The sequence below is a fragment of the Podarcis cretensis genome (genome assembly GCF_951804945.1).
Source record: "Podarcis cretensis genome assembly, chromosome: 7".
Taxonomy (NCBI): domain Eukaryota; kingdom Metazoa; phylum Chordata; class Lepidosauria; order Squamata; family Lacertidae; genus Podarcis; species Podarcis cretensis.
Genome location: NC_137176.1, coordinates 67,955,484 through 67,971,855, shown reverse-complemented (window position 1 = coordinate 67,971,855; position 16,372 = coordinate 67,955,484). Strand labels below are relative to the sequence as shown.

The following is a 16,372-nucleotide window of genomic DNA, read 5'->3' as shown; positions in this document are numbered from 1 at the left end:
AGTAACTTAACTCCTGGAGCCAAGGGATGAGGGCATCAAAACTAAATTCTTAAGTCACAAATGGGCAACCTTCAGCCTAGGTGCCACATGGGGTCCTTGAACCTCTTGAAATTGCCCCCTTTCCCCATCCCATCACAGCTACTTCCTTTCATTTTGTCCTTTTTACCCATGGATTTTTAAGTGGCCTATCCTCATTCCTATGTAGTTTCCGAGCAATTGGAAGGGTCAGAATTGTATCTGATAAAAAATTGTTTTTGACTTATTTCATGGTTGGTATGGCTTGGGGAAAAGAATAGTTTCCCTCCCAGCTGCCTGAGAACAAACTGTTAGGCTTCTGCCGTATATGTATATGGGATAGAGTGGGTTAGCATGGAACACTATGCCAAACTATACCTTAGCTTAATGTTGGTTTTCCAGAGAGGAGGTTATGGCCTCTGAGGTCCTCTTCTTTCTGCTGCTGTGATGTGATATGGCTCAGCATGTTGTCTGAACCCGGTTTCTCGGTTTGTCTAGCTCCAGACAAACCACAAACCTGGGTTTGGAGAAGAAACTAGCCCAACCATGGCTTTGCTTGCAGCAGGACAAGGGGAGGTGCATATTGGCTGTGATCTTTTCTTTCTCAAGTTTGACACTTGTGCGATTGCACTAAGCCACTGGCCTTCAGCTGGTAGGTCAGAACCTACTAGTGGGTCATAAGACCTGTTCCAAGGTGGATTGCAACAGGTGCATTGCCACCATGCAGATAAATACATGGTGAATAATTAAAAAATGTGTCCCCAAGTGCATGTTTGGGTGCAAAATGCGTCCTGGGTTTGAAAAGGTTGAAGATACCTGCACTAAGCCATAGTTCGGCTTAGCCTTATGTGTGAACTAGATCAGAAAGGGAGGTTATTCACAAAGAAATTACTTTTAATTTCCAGAAGAGTCATGCTGTACTAAAAACATCCTCTATATACTAATATGAGAGTAACTGTCAAATCTAATCTGGCTACCTTGAATCTGAAAATTTAAAAATTGAAAATTGAAGAAGGGTTGTCTTTATTCTAAATTATTTAATCCAGAACGTTTTTGTCTTTGGCTGTGCCTATCATTGGTTCAAGCTCCAGCAACCACCATGCCGTTTGGATTAATTGCCACTAAAAATTTTGACTGAACAACTAACCCAATGCAGATGAATAGCGAGAGACAGGATAAGGGCTTAGAAAGGATAGGAGAAAGAGATGTATTTGCAAACCGCACGTCCGTATGGTTCTTCTAGCTTGTGAAGAATTGGAAAAGGTTCACATTCTCCTGTATATGTTAATACCTGTGTCCTGCTAAACAAAATACCTCTTGTTAATGAATTTACCATGCGAAACTTCTGGGCCTTAACAGTGGGAAGTCTGAATACATCGAACCTGCCAAGAGGGCCCATATTGTGCCTCCTCCGAGAGGAAGAGGCAGGGGAGCATTTGGCCAAGGCATTCGGCCCCACGATATCTTCCGTCAGAGGAAGCAGAACACAAGCAGGCCGCCCTCTATGCACGTTGACGACTTTGTGGCTGCCGAGAGCAAGGAAGTGGTTCCACCAGATGGGATACAGCCTCCCAAGAGACTGCCTAAAGTTTCACAGAAGATCTCTTCACGGGGCGGGTTCTCAGGGAATCGAGGAGGGCGAGGAGCCTTTCACAGTCCAAACAGATTCTTCACGCCACCTGCTTCGAAAGGTAGGTTTTCTGGTCCGCCTGAAATATGTGAGCTTTATGCCTTCTGGAGGACAGATTTGAGGTTCAGTGTGTTCCATAAAGCGAAGTTAGTTGTAGCACTTCTGCTACTATTCACCATTGCAGCTATCTTTTGGGGGGTTTGGAGTCATGGAATTGTAGAGTTGGAAGGGATCTTGAGGATCATCTAGTCCAGCCCCTTGCAATACAGGAATATGCAGCTGTCCTTTACAGGGATTGAACCTGCAACCTTGGCGTTATCAGCACCATCCACCCAGCTGAGCTATCTTTGCAGTAAACTTTGTCCACAAAGGATGCAATCTCAGGCTTTGGCCTTCTAGCCGCAGCCCCCTACAAACTGAGATGTTGTAAAAAAAGTTTGACGTTCTTTGATTCTCCAAACAGACCTGTTGCTGTCCCCATTTTACAGATGGGGAATTGAGAGGTAGAAGGAATGGCTTGTTCAAGACTGCTCAGTTCGTCCATGATAAATTTAGAACTTGGGCCTCCCAAATTAGCGTCCCGTAATCTGGCTGCCTGGCTAAGCTAGGTGCTACCTTCCATCCAGCATATATGAAACCTTTCAACTCAGATTGTGGAGCTGAATATTTAGAAACAAAGGCAATTCACAAATGGCTTATTTCTTGTGCTTTTTCATTTAGGAAATTACAGTCGCCGTGAAGGAGCTAGAGGATCAAGCTGGAGTGCACAGAGTTCTCCGCGAGGCACCTACAATGAAAGCAGAGGCGGCCAAAGCAACTTCAACAGGGGCCCACTTCCACCTCTAAGGCCATTAAGTTCAGCAGGTTTGTGATTTCCCTCCCCTCACAATACTTCGTTGAAATTATATACCAGTGGTATTTTTCTTCAGTTTTGATTTATGGCACTTATTTCCTTCCTTTCTGTTTTACATAAAGCACCAAAAGACACCTTAAAAATTAAGTCAAAAATAATAAAATAGCTAAATGCAAACTCAAAAGAGACTGGATCCTCAGACAAAAATGTCACTTTAAAAAGTTGGTCAACAATGATGGGAGTTGTAGCAATATTTAGAGGGCCACAAGTTCCCTGTTCCTGCTTTATTGCATTTATATACTTTGTTTGCCAAGCATGGATTACAACTGAAAGCAAAATAAACAGTTCAAAATATAGATTTTTTGGGGGTGGGGGTGGGGGTGGGGGGAGAGTTTCAGGCTGCTGATGTCCCTTCATGAGCTAATGACCTGATCTGCTTTGCATGGGCTTTTGATTCTGGGGTTGATCCACTGAAGGATAATTTTCATAGTGTACATGTATGATGAAGAATACCAAAAGGTTGTGCTGTTCATTTTGATCTATGATCTGCAGTCTTAGCAAGATTAAATATATCACATATTTCCAGCCTGATTTTATAATAGAATCAGAGATGGAAGGGAACCTGAGGGTCATCTATGCAGGAATCTCAGCTAAAGTGTCCATGACAGATGGTCATCCCACCTTAATGGGGCTTGCTCAGTAGTAAGCCTTAATTAATGAAGCTTAAGTGAAACTAGGTGTGCTTAGGATTCTAGTATTAATAAGTTTGCCTCGGTGTCTGTTGTATAGTAGGCAAAAAACCTGGCCATTATGATGGCTATACATTGTTGGTTAAATGTACCGTATTTTTTGCACCATAACACTCACTTTTTTCCTCCTAGAAAGTAAGGGGAAATGTCTGTGCGTGTTATGGAGCAAATGCCTGCGGGTGGGGGGGGGATCTGCTGCAGTCGTGAGCAGAGGATCCATGGTTCCCCTTCCTTCCCTCCTCCGTGGTTACAAAGCATGAATCCACATGGATCCTCAGGATTTTTGCATTGGGCTACTACAAACTCACTGTCAGATCACATGTCTGTGGCCACAGCATGAACCACAAAAATCATATATCCACTATTTTGTTTAGAATATTTTTTTTCTTGTTTTCCTCCTCTAAAAACTACGTGCGTGTTATGGTCTGGTGCGTGTTATAGAGCAAAAAATACGGTATATTGAGTTGTTCTGTATTAATATTATAGGTTGGAGGCTGTTTCTAAAGGCTTCAGTATAGTTGCAATGCATAATTTGGCCCTTAGTGTAGGAATCATCACTGTACTGTTACCAGTTATCTCTCTCTTTTTTTAAGGCTACCGGCCAAGTCCTCGTGATCGTGCTTCCAGAGGCCGTGGTGGAATTGGGCCATCTTGGGCAAGCACAAATAGCGGCAGTAGTGGTGGCTCAAGAGGAAAGTTTGTTGGCGGAGGCAGCGGAAGAGGGCGTCACGTCCGCTCTTTTACTCGATAAACACACCATTGAGAACATTCTGACTGTGAACCTTTCAACATGATGGCAAATTGCTTAAGTGCTTGAGGACCAATGCTAGACTTACTGGTTATCAGGGGGGCAGAAAAGAGACTTTTTTTTTGGTTTGGAAAAAAATCCCATTTTGTTTGATACAAGATCTGAGGTTTCAATAAAACTGTTTTTTTTGTGTTAGTGTGTGTGTGTTTATAGTTGCCTATGCTTTTATGGTACTTACGCCAGAAGTACAAGTTTAGATTTGGTTTTAACAGTCTTGCAACATAGCCTTCATTTGGGGTAAGTAGAATCAGCCATTCCAAGGCAACAATGTTTTATTTAACAGTTTATATCCCACTTGATCGTAAAACAACCACCTCTAAGCTGTTGACAAAAATATAAAGTAAAACAATTTTTGAAAAACAGGTATTTAAAAGTATTTGTTAAAAAATGATTAAAATCAACAGTCACTGAAGAGGGAGAAGTCACATGTGACTTCTGCTTGCTTCTATGAAAATGTTTAATAGTGGAGCCATGCATGTAGCTGCCTGAGAAGCAGTTGTTTTCCTTTGCATGTATTTTCCATCTCTGCATACAGTGTGCACTCTTACCAAATATCTGAGTCCTTAACTTCAAGAATACATAATCTGTAAGCTTTCACTTCTATATATACATACATACACTCACACACAACACGCATATGTTATATTAGTTTTATTAGGTCAATTCATTTCGTAGGATACCATAGCCAATGGTATGGGCCATCTCTTGTCAGCTGACACAAGCAGGAGCAAAGGCTTGTGGGAAGTTGGTTCATTTCTCTCAGGTTTTTTTTCCTGCCTGATGCAGCAGTACGTTCCTCCTTGGCTCTCCTGGCTTAAGCCAAGTTTCATTAGATTCCTTCATTTTTCTATTTGCTTCTTTTTTGTTTCTTCTCCTGAGTACACAGAACTTTGTTCTCTCCCCACCCCCTTCAGATCTTTTTATTATTATTATTCCTAAGAGTAAAACTAAAAAATAGTAAAACCATAAGACAGGAATTTAATAACTCAAAAATAATTGAAATAAACAGCTAAGCTAAAAACAGACCAAAATGTTAACTTCTTCATGTCTGGAAAAAACTTGCCTGAACAAAAATGTTTTAGCAGACACTGGAAAAAGTGCAGTGAAGGTGCTTGCCTGATGTCAATACTCATGGAGTTCCAAGTGTGGGTGCTGCCATACAAAAAGAGCTTTTTTTTACAAGTGTGGTGCGCCTGTAATAGTGCCAGTGCTGCAAATCAAATTGACTGAATAGAAATATATGGGGTAAGGCAATTCCTGAAGTAAACTGTTTCTAACTGTTAAGGGCTTAATATACTAATGCTAACAGCTTGAAGTTGGTTCGGTAACAAACCTGCAATCAGTGCAGATCTCTGAGTGGAGGTGTTATCTGCTGACAGAATCTCATTGCCGTCAGCAGGTGGACTGCAGCATTCTGCACTAATTGTCAGTTGCCAGATCCAGCAAAAGGAAGCACCACATAAAGCAGATTGCAGTAATCTAATCTTAAAAAACAGCCACCTATGGCTTTCACTTCATGCTTTCCAGTCGGGTCAGAGGTCGAACATGTGTTGCTTTCTTGCTTCCATCCCTAGTCAACCGACAGTCTTCCTGGAGAGTCTTCACTAACTCCAGTAATTCTAGCTTTTCAAGCTGTGCCTGCTCCAGTTCTTGGTGATGCTGCCTCTCTGTTGCCAGCAGGGTACGCATGTCAGACGACATCCTGGACATCTGGCTCTGAAAAGCGTAAGAGAGTTTTTCAAGTGTTGCATTGGGACTGCCTGTTAACAGTTAGATGCTCACAATTTCCTATCTATTACATTTGTTTCTTCCCCTTCCTCCAAGGACCTGAGGGTAGCATACAGATAACAGAGCCTAGATTTCATGGATCTGCCCCTTTCAGGTATCCAGACTGCTGCAAAACAGATCTGTTTCTGCCCGCTCTCCAAGGCAAGGGAAAGAGGCTGCATTGTCCTGGAATGACTTGGGCCCAGACCCAAATGCTTCTGTACCCAGAGTTTAAAGGTAAAGGGACCCCTGACCGTTAGGTCCAGTCGTGACCGATTCTGGGGTTGCGGCGCTCATCTCGCTTTATTGGCCAAGGGAGCCAACGTACAGCTTCCGGATCATGTGGCCAGCATGACGAAGCCGCTTCTGGCAAACCAGAGCAGCGCACAGAAATGTCATTTACCTTCCCACCTATTTATCTACTTGCGCTTTGACGTGCTTTCGAGGGTAAAGCAAAATGTGCATGGCATTCTGAGGGCTATTGCAATGATTACCGTATTTTTCGCACCATAGGGCGCACCGGACGATAGGGCGCACCTAGTTTTGGGAGGCGGAAAACAAGAAAAAAATATTCTGAACCCCAGAAGCCAGAACAGCAAGAGGGATCTGGCTTCTGGGATACCGTGTGGCTGTTCTGGCTTCTGGGGTAACCGCGCCAAGCCTCTTCAGGGCAGCGGGATGAAGGCTCCCCCTGCCCAAAGAGGCTGCGCAGGGCTAAAGCAGAAGCCAGGACAGACGCGTCGGTGAAGGAGCACTGCGCCTTCTCTCTCTCTGCCCAGCGCCCCTCCTTCACAGGAGAGGTGCTGCGCAGAGAGGGAGAAGGGGCATCGCCCTTCAGCGAACCTGGAGAAGGAACAGAAGGAGACCCTTCTGCCGCCCCAAGCCTCGCGTGCCTGGCGGGACCTACCGCCGGGCGCGCGAGGCTTGCAGACACTCGCCCGAAGTACGGGGAGCCCTCCGGAGGGCTCTGCCTGCTTTGGGCGGCAGGCTGCCGCCCCAAGCCTCGTGCGCCTGGCGGGACCTCCTGGCGGGCGCGCAAGGCTTGCAGACACTTGCCTGAAGCACGGGGAGCCCTCCGGAGGGCTCCCTGTGCTTTGGGCAACAGGCTGCCGCCCCAAGCCTCGTGCGCTCGGCGGGACCTCCCGCCGGGCGCGCAAGGCTTGTGGACACTCGCTGGGGCTGCAGGCTGCTGCCCGCAAGCCTCGTGAGCTTGCGGGAACTCCCGCCGGGCTTGCAAGGCTTGCGGATAGCTTCCTGAAGCCTGGAGAGCGAGAGGGGTCGGTGCGCACCGATGCCTCTCGCTCTCCAGGCTTCAGCGAAAGCCTGCATTCGCACCATAGGACGCACACACATTTCCCCTTCATTTTTGGAGGGGAAAAAGTGCGTCCTATGGAGCGAAAAATGCGGTATGCTCTCCCTGTTATCCCAGTAAATTTGGGGAAAGATAACTCAGCAGGTGGGGGATGTGTGGTAGGGAAGACTCTTCTAGGCCAACTTGGAAGTAGTCTGATTTTTATTAATGGTCCATCTCCAAATTAATATAATATTAATGGGACTGGAGGAAGTTTGCCAGTCACCAATAGCAATGCTTCCTTGCTTATGCGAATTGTAGTTAAAATACCTGCTGCTGAAACCATTGGTGCTAAGATAGATGCTGTAGGTGAGACTTCCCCAATTTGATGCTCCCCAGCTGTTGTTGGACTTCAACTCCCATCAGTCCCAGCTGGCCTCGCCAATGAGCAAGGATGATTGGAATTGTAGTCCAAATCACCTGGACAACACAAGGTTGGGGAAGGCTGCTGCCAGGTGCTTGAGGACTGTGGCTACCCTCTGGAAACTGAAAAGGAGCACAGTACATAATAAAGCTGTCAGGAATACCAATTCACCAGAGGCAACATTTTAAGGGAGGGAGATGACCTCGTAGCTAATGGCAATACAATTCATTTACCTTTAGCTCTTCAATCTGATTTTGCAAAAGACTCTCCTTCTGCACCATATGCTTCCTTTGAGAATCTAGTCGAGATTCCATCTCATGTTTTGCTTCTTCCATCCGGCAGATCATCTCTGACCTTAAAAAACAAAACACTTTTTGTTAATCAACCTATCTGTCTTTAATCTGAATACAGAGGAAACTTGAAACGTACACACATTCAGTTTTATGCGCTTGGCAATATTTTTTTTAAGGGGGCAAATGTCTGGGAAAAAAGACTGTGGCAATGCCTCCCGCCATTGTCTTATCTTACTGTTCATCCTGCTTTAATTTTGAAAAGGATTGCTTGGACTGAAACAAACAACATGCACCTGTTCATATGTAAGCTAAGTTAATACGCTGATTTGTTTCCGCTTGGGAGGAGGGCAGCTGGTGCAGCTGAACCGTGTGCACCAGGAAATTGATCATTCACAAAAAGAGATGGTTTGTTTTAGATCAGGACTTACCATTATACGTGAACAGGGCCACTCATTACCAAAACAGGAAGTAGTGTTTAATCCATCAGTTTTGCACTAATTATTCTGTAAGTCACAAACAAGATCTGGTTTTTTTAATCTTCCATCTGTTTTATGCAATATCTGCATCTTCCTTCGGCCCAAGATAAAGATCTCATTTTAACAGCCCCAGCTTCACTCACATGGGCAGATCCCATAAGCTAGTACTGGCAAAGAAGCTTTTCATTTATGATTAACTTAGGTTTCAGGTTACCACCAAGCAGCGCACAAGCTTATGTTACACAAAAAAGATGTCAACAAATATTTTATTTCAATCAAATCAGGATGATAGAATACCAGGTGTAACTCGGGTGGGAAGATAGGAGGAAGAGATGGTGATGGCAATAGAAGCAATTTGCCAAGTTACCAAACTGGTTTCCTGAGCACCCAGGAAATTGCAGCAGTATTGAAGAACAGTCCCCTTGTGTATGTTTTAAAGAGATGGGCAAAATATTTAGGTGTCAGTTCATGCTTTAGGCATGGCCACACTTGGCCCTCCAGATGTTTTGGGACCACAACTCCCATCATCCCTAGCTAACAGGACCAGTGGTCAGGGATGATGGGAATTGTAGTCCCCAAACAAATGGAGGGCCAAGTCAATCCATGAGCAGCCAAAGTAAGGGGAAGAATAGCTTTACCTGAGCAGTTCTAGTTCTGTTCTCAGCTCTGCCACACAGCTATGCTGTGCATCATCAGCACTGAGGATGGCATACCCACAGCCTTTGGGGCACTCGCGGCTTCTGTATTCGCACACTGCCAAGTGGCTGTCTAGGTTACGTCTTTCAACCCGAGCTGGGCAACCTGATTGGAAAGCAGAAGATTGGAGGAAGTGCAACAGAGAGAGAGAATTATTTCATTTCCCCCATAATCTTCTGACATGGAGATCCCAGATAGGTCACTTCAGTGCTGCTAATGCAGCAAAAACAATGTGGAAGGCAGCAGTGACAAGCTACTGGTTTCTGCAGTCCCTGCGATTCTCCAGCAGTTTGACTTACCCCTGGAGGCGCACTCCATTGTCTCTCAAGACAGAAGGATGCTAACAACAGCATCACCACTCTTGAGGAATCTAGGTTAGTTTTTCCTACTGTGTGCAGGTACAAGGATTCTCCAAGGGGGCACTGGCACCATCAGCTGCCTTTCAGTTCCCCAAACACCAACACTGAATCCATACTTTGCTTTGGCTAGTGTTGGCAACAGGTAGAAATGGAACAGGAAGGGGTGTTCACACAGGAAAAGAAACCGAGAAGGCGCACTCTGCAACAGCCACTAACTCTGGGAATTCCCTTTAGTTTACATTCCAGAACCATGGGACTGAATTCAGGTGAAAACGGAGATCTAGCATCTGTTTGCAAGATAACCATCTCTGCATTCTACCTACCGCTATTTGAACAGGGGACCCGGCTGCATTCACACTCGCGTTCATGTCGGTCAATGGATTCCAGTGAACACACCATTTCACAGCCACACTCTCTGTTCCTGCAGTGCATCTGGAGTCGATTGAGATCGTTCTTCATGTATCTGGGTACAGAAGTGAATTATTTTTATTCTTCCAATACTGCTTGCTAAGATATAACATATCACATGCTCCCCAGTTCTCCGAGTGGTAAGACATTCCAGAGTCAGTGCTAACTGCTTCAGTTTTCTTTGAATGAGGCCACATAGCAGATTAACCATGATTGTGTAATATTTGGTTTCCTTGAAAGTATACAGGCAGAGCACAGGCGAAGCTAAACAGCAGATCCCCAGAAAGGCAACTTGCACCACAAGGCATTTCTAGCCTTGATGTTAAGAGCTTCCACACTCTACCTTCTGCCTGTCTATCCCCTAAAACTGCTGCACTAACTTCCATACATTACACCGGCCACCCACTTCAGCTTGGCTGTGGTGTCACCCTCCTTACTCCTAACGTTCTGGAGAAATATCTGTATCAATAAGCCATCTTCTAACAATTAGATCCCATAGAAAGACATCCCCTGGATACTGTGAGCCATTAACCATAATATCCTTTCCTCAAAACTTAATACTATGATCAGCCATCGCTTTAAGGCAGGGGTGGAAATCACAGGTCTGATCACCAAATGTGACCCTTCAGACCTACCTGGCTGTCAGGATTTCTTCCCTGCTATACCCCCGACTGGCCCTGCTCACCACTGGAATGTTGCCCCTGGAAGGCAACACCCCCCTGTCACAATTAAAATGCACGTTTTCAGAAAGTTGGCAACCCTAATGAAGTAAAAGCACCATGGCCAACTTGTGTTATTTGGCAACACAGTAAATCAACACTTGTTTGTGACATTTATGTTTAAGATTCTTAAACATTATGTTTAAGAGTGTTCATTCTTTATTACATACAATACTTTAAAAACATGTATCGTGGGTATTACCACTTATGCTGTCATATCCTTTTGTTTTTCAAAAGTTGTGTTTTTAAAACCTTAGCTGTTAGTAGGTTAATGAAGATTTAAGCAGTTCAAAGTGTTGGTGCTGACCTTTAAAGCCCTAAATGGCCTCGGTCCAGTATACCTGAAGGAGCGTCTCAACCTCCATCGTTCTGCCCGGACACTGAGGTCCAGCACCGAGGGCCTTCTGGTGGTTCCCTCGCTATGAGAAGCCAAGCTACACGGAACCAGGCAGAGGGCCTTCTCGGTAGTGGCACCCATCCTGTGGAATGCCCTCCCACCAGATGTCAAAGAGAAAAATAACTACCAAACTTTTAGAAGACATCTGAAGGCAGCCCTGTTTGGGGAAGCTTTTAATGTTTAATAGGTTATTGTATTTTAGTGTTTTGTTGGAAGCCGCCCAGAGTGGCTGGGGAAACCCAGCCAGATGGGCGGGTTATAAATAATAAATTCTTCTTCTTCTTCTTCTTCTTCTTCTTCTTCTTCTTCTTCTTCTTCTTCTTCTTATTATTATTATTATTATTATTATTATTATTATTTTACTATTATTATTTGCTCCAACCTTGAGAAAAGGAGATTGGTCAAGCAAAGAATTTTCCTAGCAACTGCACATTTCTGTCCTAGCAGAAATTGTGTGTGTGTTTCTTTTGTGCAAAGCAGCAAGGTTAAAAGGGGTGCAAACAGAGGTGTGAATTCAGATCAAGCCGAAACTTTGTGATGCAAGCAATCTGGACTTTGCTACTTACTCTGGACCTATGTAATAGGATTGTTTCCATGTACGAGAAGAGGACAATATAGAGATATTTTTGATAACTGGAACTTGGCACTGGATCCTGTGGGACAGAACATTCTTGTCTATCCTGTATTTCTATAAAAGGAGTTCCCTCTTTTTTCCAATTTGGAAAAGGCTACACAGTGAACCCCCAAGGAGTTAATGTGTCTGCAGCACATCTTGCTGCCTCACTCTTTTCTTATACAGTGGTACCTCTGGATATGCATACCTCTGGTTGCGTATCCTTCTGGACGCAAATGCGGTAAACCCGGAAGTATTTTTCTGAGTTTTGCTGCGCGCGCATGCGCAGAAGCGCTCTACCGCACTGCGCACAGAACAGGCACCTCTGGTTGCGAATTCCTCAGGATCCGACTGGAGCTCCGGAACGGATCCCGTGCAGAACTGGAGGTACCACTGTACATCTATTTCCTTGTAGGACATTCTCTTCAGAGTGAAATAGACCAAATCTAGGCTTACTAAACCTAGTCAATTTCATTAATTTGCATGACATATGGGGTAGTAACTTTAGTAAGGAAAACCAATCAAACAGGATGCTCCATCCCTCAGCCTCACATTTGCTCAATTTACTAGTGTAGGATTAGATTTCATGATAGCGGCAAATTGGACTCAGAAATAATTATGCACCTGTAAAGCGGTCGTAGGACAGACAGATCAAGTGGCTGACGATCTTCTGGGCAGTTGCTATGATGAACAAGCCACCCGTGTATGCAGGAAGTGCAGAAAGCATGTTCGCAAGGAGCCTGCAAGGGGTTTTCCAACACATCCCGGCAGATGCAGCACAGGAGACCTTCATTCACGTAACCTACGAAGCGCTCAATATCATACCCCATTTTCTCAACGACCTCTAGCCTGCTATGGAAATGAAAGCACAGAATTAGTAACTGCGGCCACATTGCCTTTGAAAGTCAAGTGAGCACATTATCACCCTTGCACCTTAAGATCTGAAGAGATATGATGCAGAGGGAGTGAAGTGGCTTGCGAGTTTTATGCTGTGGACCGTCAGAATCTGGATGCAATTCCAATTTGCAACCTTTCCCCAAGCATGCAAAGCTATAGCATAGACAAGAGCAAACTTACACTTTTTTGTTCATTTAGTTGCATCTCAACCTGCAAGAGGTTTTTATAGAAAAAATGCATGCAGGCATTGATTTCAAGCTCCTTTGCAACATGTCACAGCCCCTCAAAAAATAATACATTGCCTTTTCAGTATTCAGTTTCTTCTCAGAGAAACCCTAATTAGATTTAGGAGGATTAATGCTTCTTTCTCCATTAAGTACGGTATGTAAAGCAGCCAGAGCACCTGATCAAAGCAACTAAGAGCCACCTGCTTCTTTCTCAGGTGTCATTCTAGAAAGATTCTCTGGATTAAGTGGCATATGGAATGGGTTCTAAATACTGAGCTTACAAAGTGTTTATAATGTGAACTGTGCATGTATTTTGAGATGCTAAAAAACTTCTGAACAGAATATACTCACTCTTTAATAACACAGTTTCATATTATTAATGGTGGGGCTACTTTTCTTTTTTAATACGGAATATTCTGATACTTTCTGCTGGAATATATATATATATATATATTTGGTAAAGCATGATGTTATAGAACAGGCACGTCCAACTCCCAAGAGACTGCAACTTACTCCCAGTATAAAAAAACTTGGCAGTGATCTATCCATTGTCATTGGAGAGAGGAGGAGCGTGAAGGGGTGGGTGGATTGCACAGAGCTGTTTTAGCTTTCCCCCCATAACTTTTTGTACACGATAAGGATCCCGCGATCTACCAGGATCAGCCGGGGTACTACCAGTAGATCACAATCTACTGGTTGGACATACCTGTTGTTTTTTTAAATGTATTTTTATTAAAGATTTTCTTGGTTTACAAAAGTATGTGCAATGTCTCTCTCTTTCTTTTTCTCCCAAGTAACATTTTTTACAGATCAGTTTCATTTGTTGAGACATTAGGAAGAAAAGGGGGAAAGAGGTTGGGGGGGGGGAGGTGAGTGAGGATGGTGTCAGGTGGTGATGTTTCTTTATACTTAATATATGTGGGGTTTTGTGTCAGCGTCGCTTGTGCAGGTTCTCTGCTATTCACGTGTGTTCCTTTGGTGGTGAGAGAGGTTGGGGTTGGCTTAGCGTGTGGTTGTTTGTTTGTGATTGGCTGTGGTGATCTTTGTTTTCATATGTGAGTGGGGTGGGTGTTTTTGAATCAGGTTAGCCATATTGATTTGTATGCTGTTGGTGGATTTTTGTCATTGTCTTTTTGGGCTGTGTATGTGATAAAGGGGACAAAAATTTTGCACATCTACGCTCAAAAGTTCAAGCCAGCACAGTTGGTCAAAACATTTGGAGGGTAAATGAGCTAGTGTGGTGTAGTGGTTAGAGTGCTGGAATCCTCATGAGGCTCACTGGGTAACCTTCGGCCATTCACCCACTCTAACTTACCTCACAGGGTTCTTGTGTGGAGAATAGGAGAGAACTATTTATGCCACCTTGAGCTCCTTGGAGGAAAGGTAGGGCATAAATAAAATGAGAAGAATAGGTACAGCTGGGGATGGGAACTAGGCTAGGGGACATGCTATCTGGAGATGCTGGAGGGGCCAAGCAAGCAGATGTTCTTACCCCTGAGCTATGGCACTGGAGAGCCATATTTTATTTTATTTTATTTCACAGAATTTATAGGCCGCTTGAGTGTAGAAGAAAAAACAAACCCCTGAAAGCACTGTTACAGAAAGCCACGACTCCTCCATCTTACGCTATAACAACTGTCAGCAAAAACAGACAAAGGCAGCTGCTCCAGATTCAGGATGTCAGTAACTTGGTATAGAACCGTAGTTCCCAATGTGGGGCACACGCCCCACAGGGGGGGACAATTTGATTTTTAAGGGGGGGGGGCAATTCGAGAATGAGTTATTAACAGTTCATGGTCTTTTAGGCTTCCTCCACGTGAATAGCTCACTTTCTGAATAATAATAATTATATGTCAAGGGGAAGGGGGGTTTTATCAGGATTTTAAAGATGCTTAGGTGGGGCATGGCCAAAAAGGGGTTGGGAACCACTGGTATAGAATCACAGAATGGTACCCAAGGTGCTTTTGACAAAAGTGAGCTGTTGGTTGCCCGAAGTTCACACTGCAACCTATTGTTAAGTCTTTTGAAAAAAAAAACACACACACACAATAAAAGCTGAGCACCCTTGCAAATTAGTTTTTGCCTTTTCTCTTTTTTTTTGGGGGGGGAGGGTTACTTTTCAAAGGTATACAGGCAAAAGCGCTATCAGAAAACAAGGGGAGCCACCTGCCTCAAAGCTTCCCTCCCAAGGCAGGTTTCAGGGTGGCGATTCCTCTCCTCCTTCCCGCCCTCCAAGCGAAAGCCCAGAAACGGCTCTTCTTCGCCTCAGCCGCTTCGCGAAAGCGCGCTTCCGCAACATGAATGCTCCCCACAGGCCTCCGTCCAGTCCCTACGCGCGTCCACCCCCGCCAATAAGAGGACTAAGGGGCTGGCCTGGCCCCGCCTTCTTCGCACGCGACCGCTCAGCTGGCCCCTTTCTTCGGAGTAGACTTAGAAATAACTAGAGCCGCACGTGCTTTGCAACTTCCGAGTTTTTCGTGATGTTTTAGGATTTTAGAGCAGCTTTTTTTTTTTTTTTGCAGGCAGGGCGCGTTCTGCTAAAGCAAAAGAAAGCAGGAGCCCTTCCTCTTTCCAACTCTGATCTTATTTATTGCAGTGTGGGGTGGGGGGAATGTGACAAATTTCAGAGGAGCCATTCGGTTAGACGACAGTGGATCGCAATGGATTGTTTTTGAAGTCATTTCAGCACCGGGTTGAAAAGAAAATCGCCACAACGCCTCCGCCCTATCCTGGATTTTGGCAGAACAAAGGTGGCAACCCTAGAACTTAACCCGGGAGGGCGCAGGTTGGGAGAGGCTAGGCTAATAAGAGGCGTTTGGCAGGGAAAGGCGCTGCCTGTAAATCCACATTAAACCTCAGCGCCACCATCTGATCAGCAGTTTGAACGATGGGCTTACACTGCAGGGCCGCCCTAAGACGCTCCCCGCACCCCAGTCACAACTTACGCTAATATCCTGGCTCTGCCCGTTGTCTTCTATGGGTAGCTCAGAGCGGGGAAGAGGAGAAAAATATACCCTATGAGTTCCAAATCTGTGTTGGAGTGAGATGCTCTATATTTTTTATCTCTATGACACTTGGCAATTCATCCTCTTCAGCCTCGCGAATTGGTTAACGTCCTCCTCTGCCAGTGCCGTATTTTCCTGCGAAAACGAGTAACCTAGGCAACAGGGGGAGGAGAGGAAGGCACTTTGCGACAAATACGCTTGATGGCCAGAGCATAAGCGTACCCGGCGGCCCGCCATGTCGAGCGCGGCAAAAGCACCAGCGGAGCATGCGCAGTAGGGTTTCCTTCGTACCTCCTGGCAGCCCTCAAGAGAGGCGAGGCGGAGGCGAGCGCCGCGCATGAATGCTGGTCATGCGCAGTGGGGCGAACGGAGGGCGCGATAAATTGAGAGCGGCCTGGGGCGATCGGCTGCGCATGCGCCGTTTGGCGAACGATAGGGCGACGGTGCTGTCTTGGCGGGACGGTTAAATTGCAAAGTAAGTGCGGCGTCGTGTTAAGACTGGGAGGGGGCTGAGGCAGTCCTTCCTCAGAGGCTTAGGGTTGGGGATTCAGTAACTGGGCTGGCTGTACCCAGTGCGCTTCTGCTTTTCAGGTTTCCGTTTCCACAAACACGAAAGATACTCTGTACATGCTCAGAAGCTCTTGCTTCCTCGGTTCAGTTTTAACAAGACCGTGTTTTCTTTCCTTCGGTGGACAAATATATGCTTCTGGTGCTCGCTGTAAGAACCTGAAGATGAGTTTTGTTC

At 45.2% G+C, this 16,372-nt stretch overlaps 2 protein-coding genes across 8 annotated transcripts in view; one reads left to right on the top strand and one right to left on the bottom strand.

The window, feature by feature from the left end:
* VIRMA (vir like m6A methyltransferase associated) overlaps positions 1–4,186 on the top strand; it is a 32,622-nt gene extending 28,436 nt beyond the window's left edge. For both annotated transcript variants that reach the window (XM_079983903.1, XM_079983902.1), the window contains exons 22-24: positions 1,375–1,706; positions 2,366–2,509; positions 3,841–4,186. In XM_079983903.1, coding sequence (XP_079840029.1) covers positions 1,375–1,706; positions 2,366–2,509; positions 3,841–3,998 — 634 coding nt within the window. In that variant the 3' untranslated portion in view covers positions 3,999–4,186. The remainder of the gene's footprint in view (positions 1–1,374; positions 1,707–2,365; positions 2,510–3,840) is intronic.
* Positions 4,187–4,692: 506 nt separating this feature from the next.
* Positions 4,693–15,835, bottom strand: LOC307220223 (RING finger protein 151-like). Of its 6 annotated transcripts, none has more exons than XM_079983920.1 (6): positions 15,637–15,835; positions 12,123–12,347; positions 9,685–9,824; positions 8,945–9,107; positions 7,771–7,891; positions 4,693–5,771 (listed from the first exon to the last, which is right to left on the bottom strand). In XM_079983920.1, exons 2-6 carry the CDS (start codon positions 12,326–12,328, stop codon positions 5,565–5,567), a joined length of 837 nt encoding a protein of 278 aa, XP_079840046.1. In that variant the 5' UTR covers positions 12,329–12,347; positions 15,637–15,835; the 3' UTR covers positions 4,693–5,564. The 6 variants fall into 6 exon arrangements, with proteins under 6 accessions (XP_079840046.1, XP_079840042.1, XP_079840044.1 ...); XM_079983916.1 differs by having other exon boundaries at positions 12,123–12,350; positions 15,637–15,834; XM_079983918.1 differs by lacking the exon at positions 15,637–15,835 and adding an exon at positions 14,789–14,937 and having other exon boundaries at positions 12,123–12,350.
* Positions 15,836–16,372: the final 537 nt, after the last annotated feature.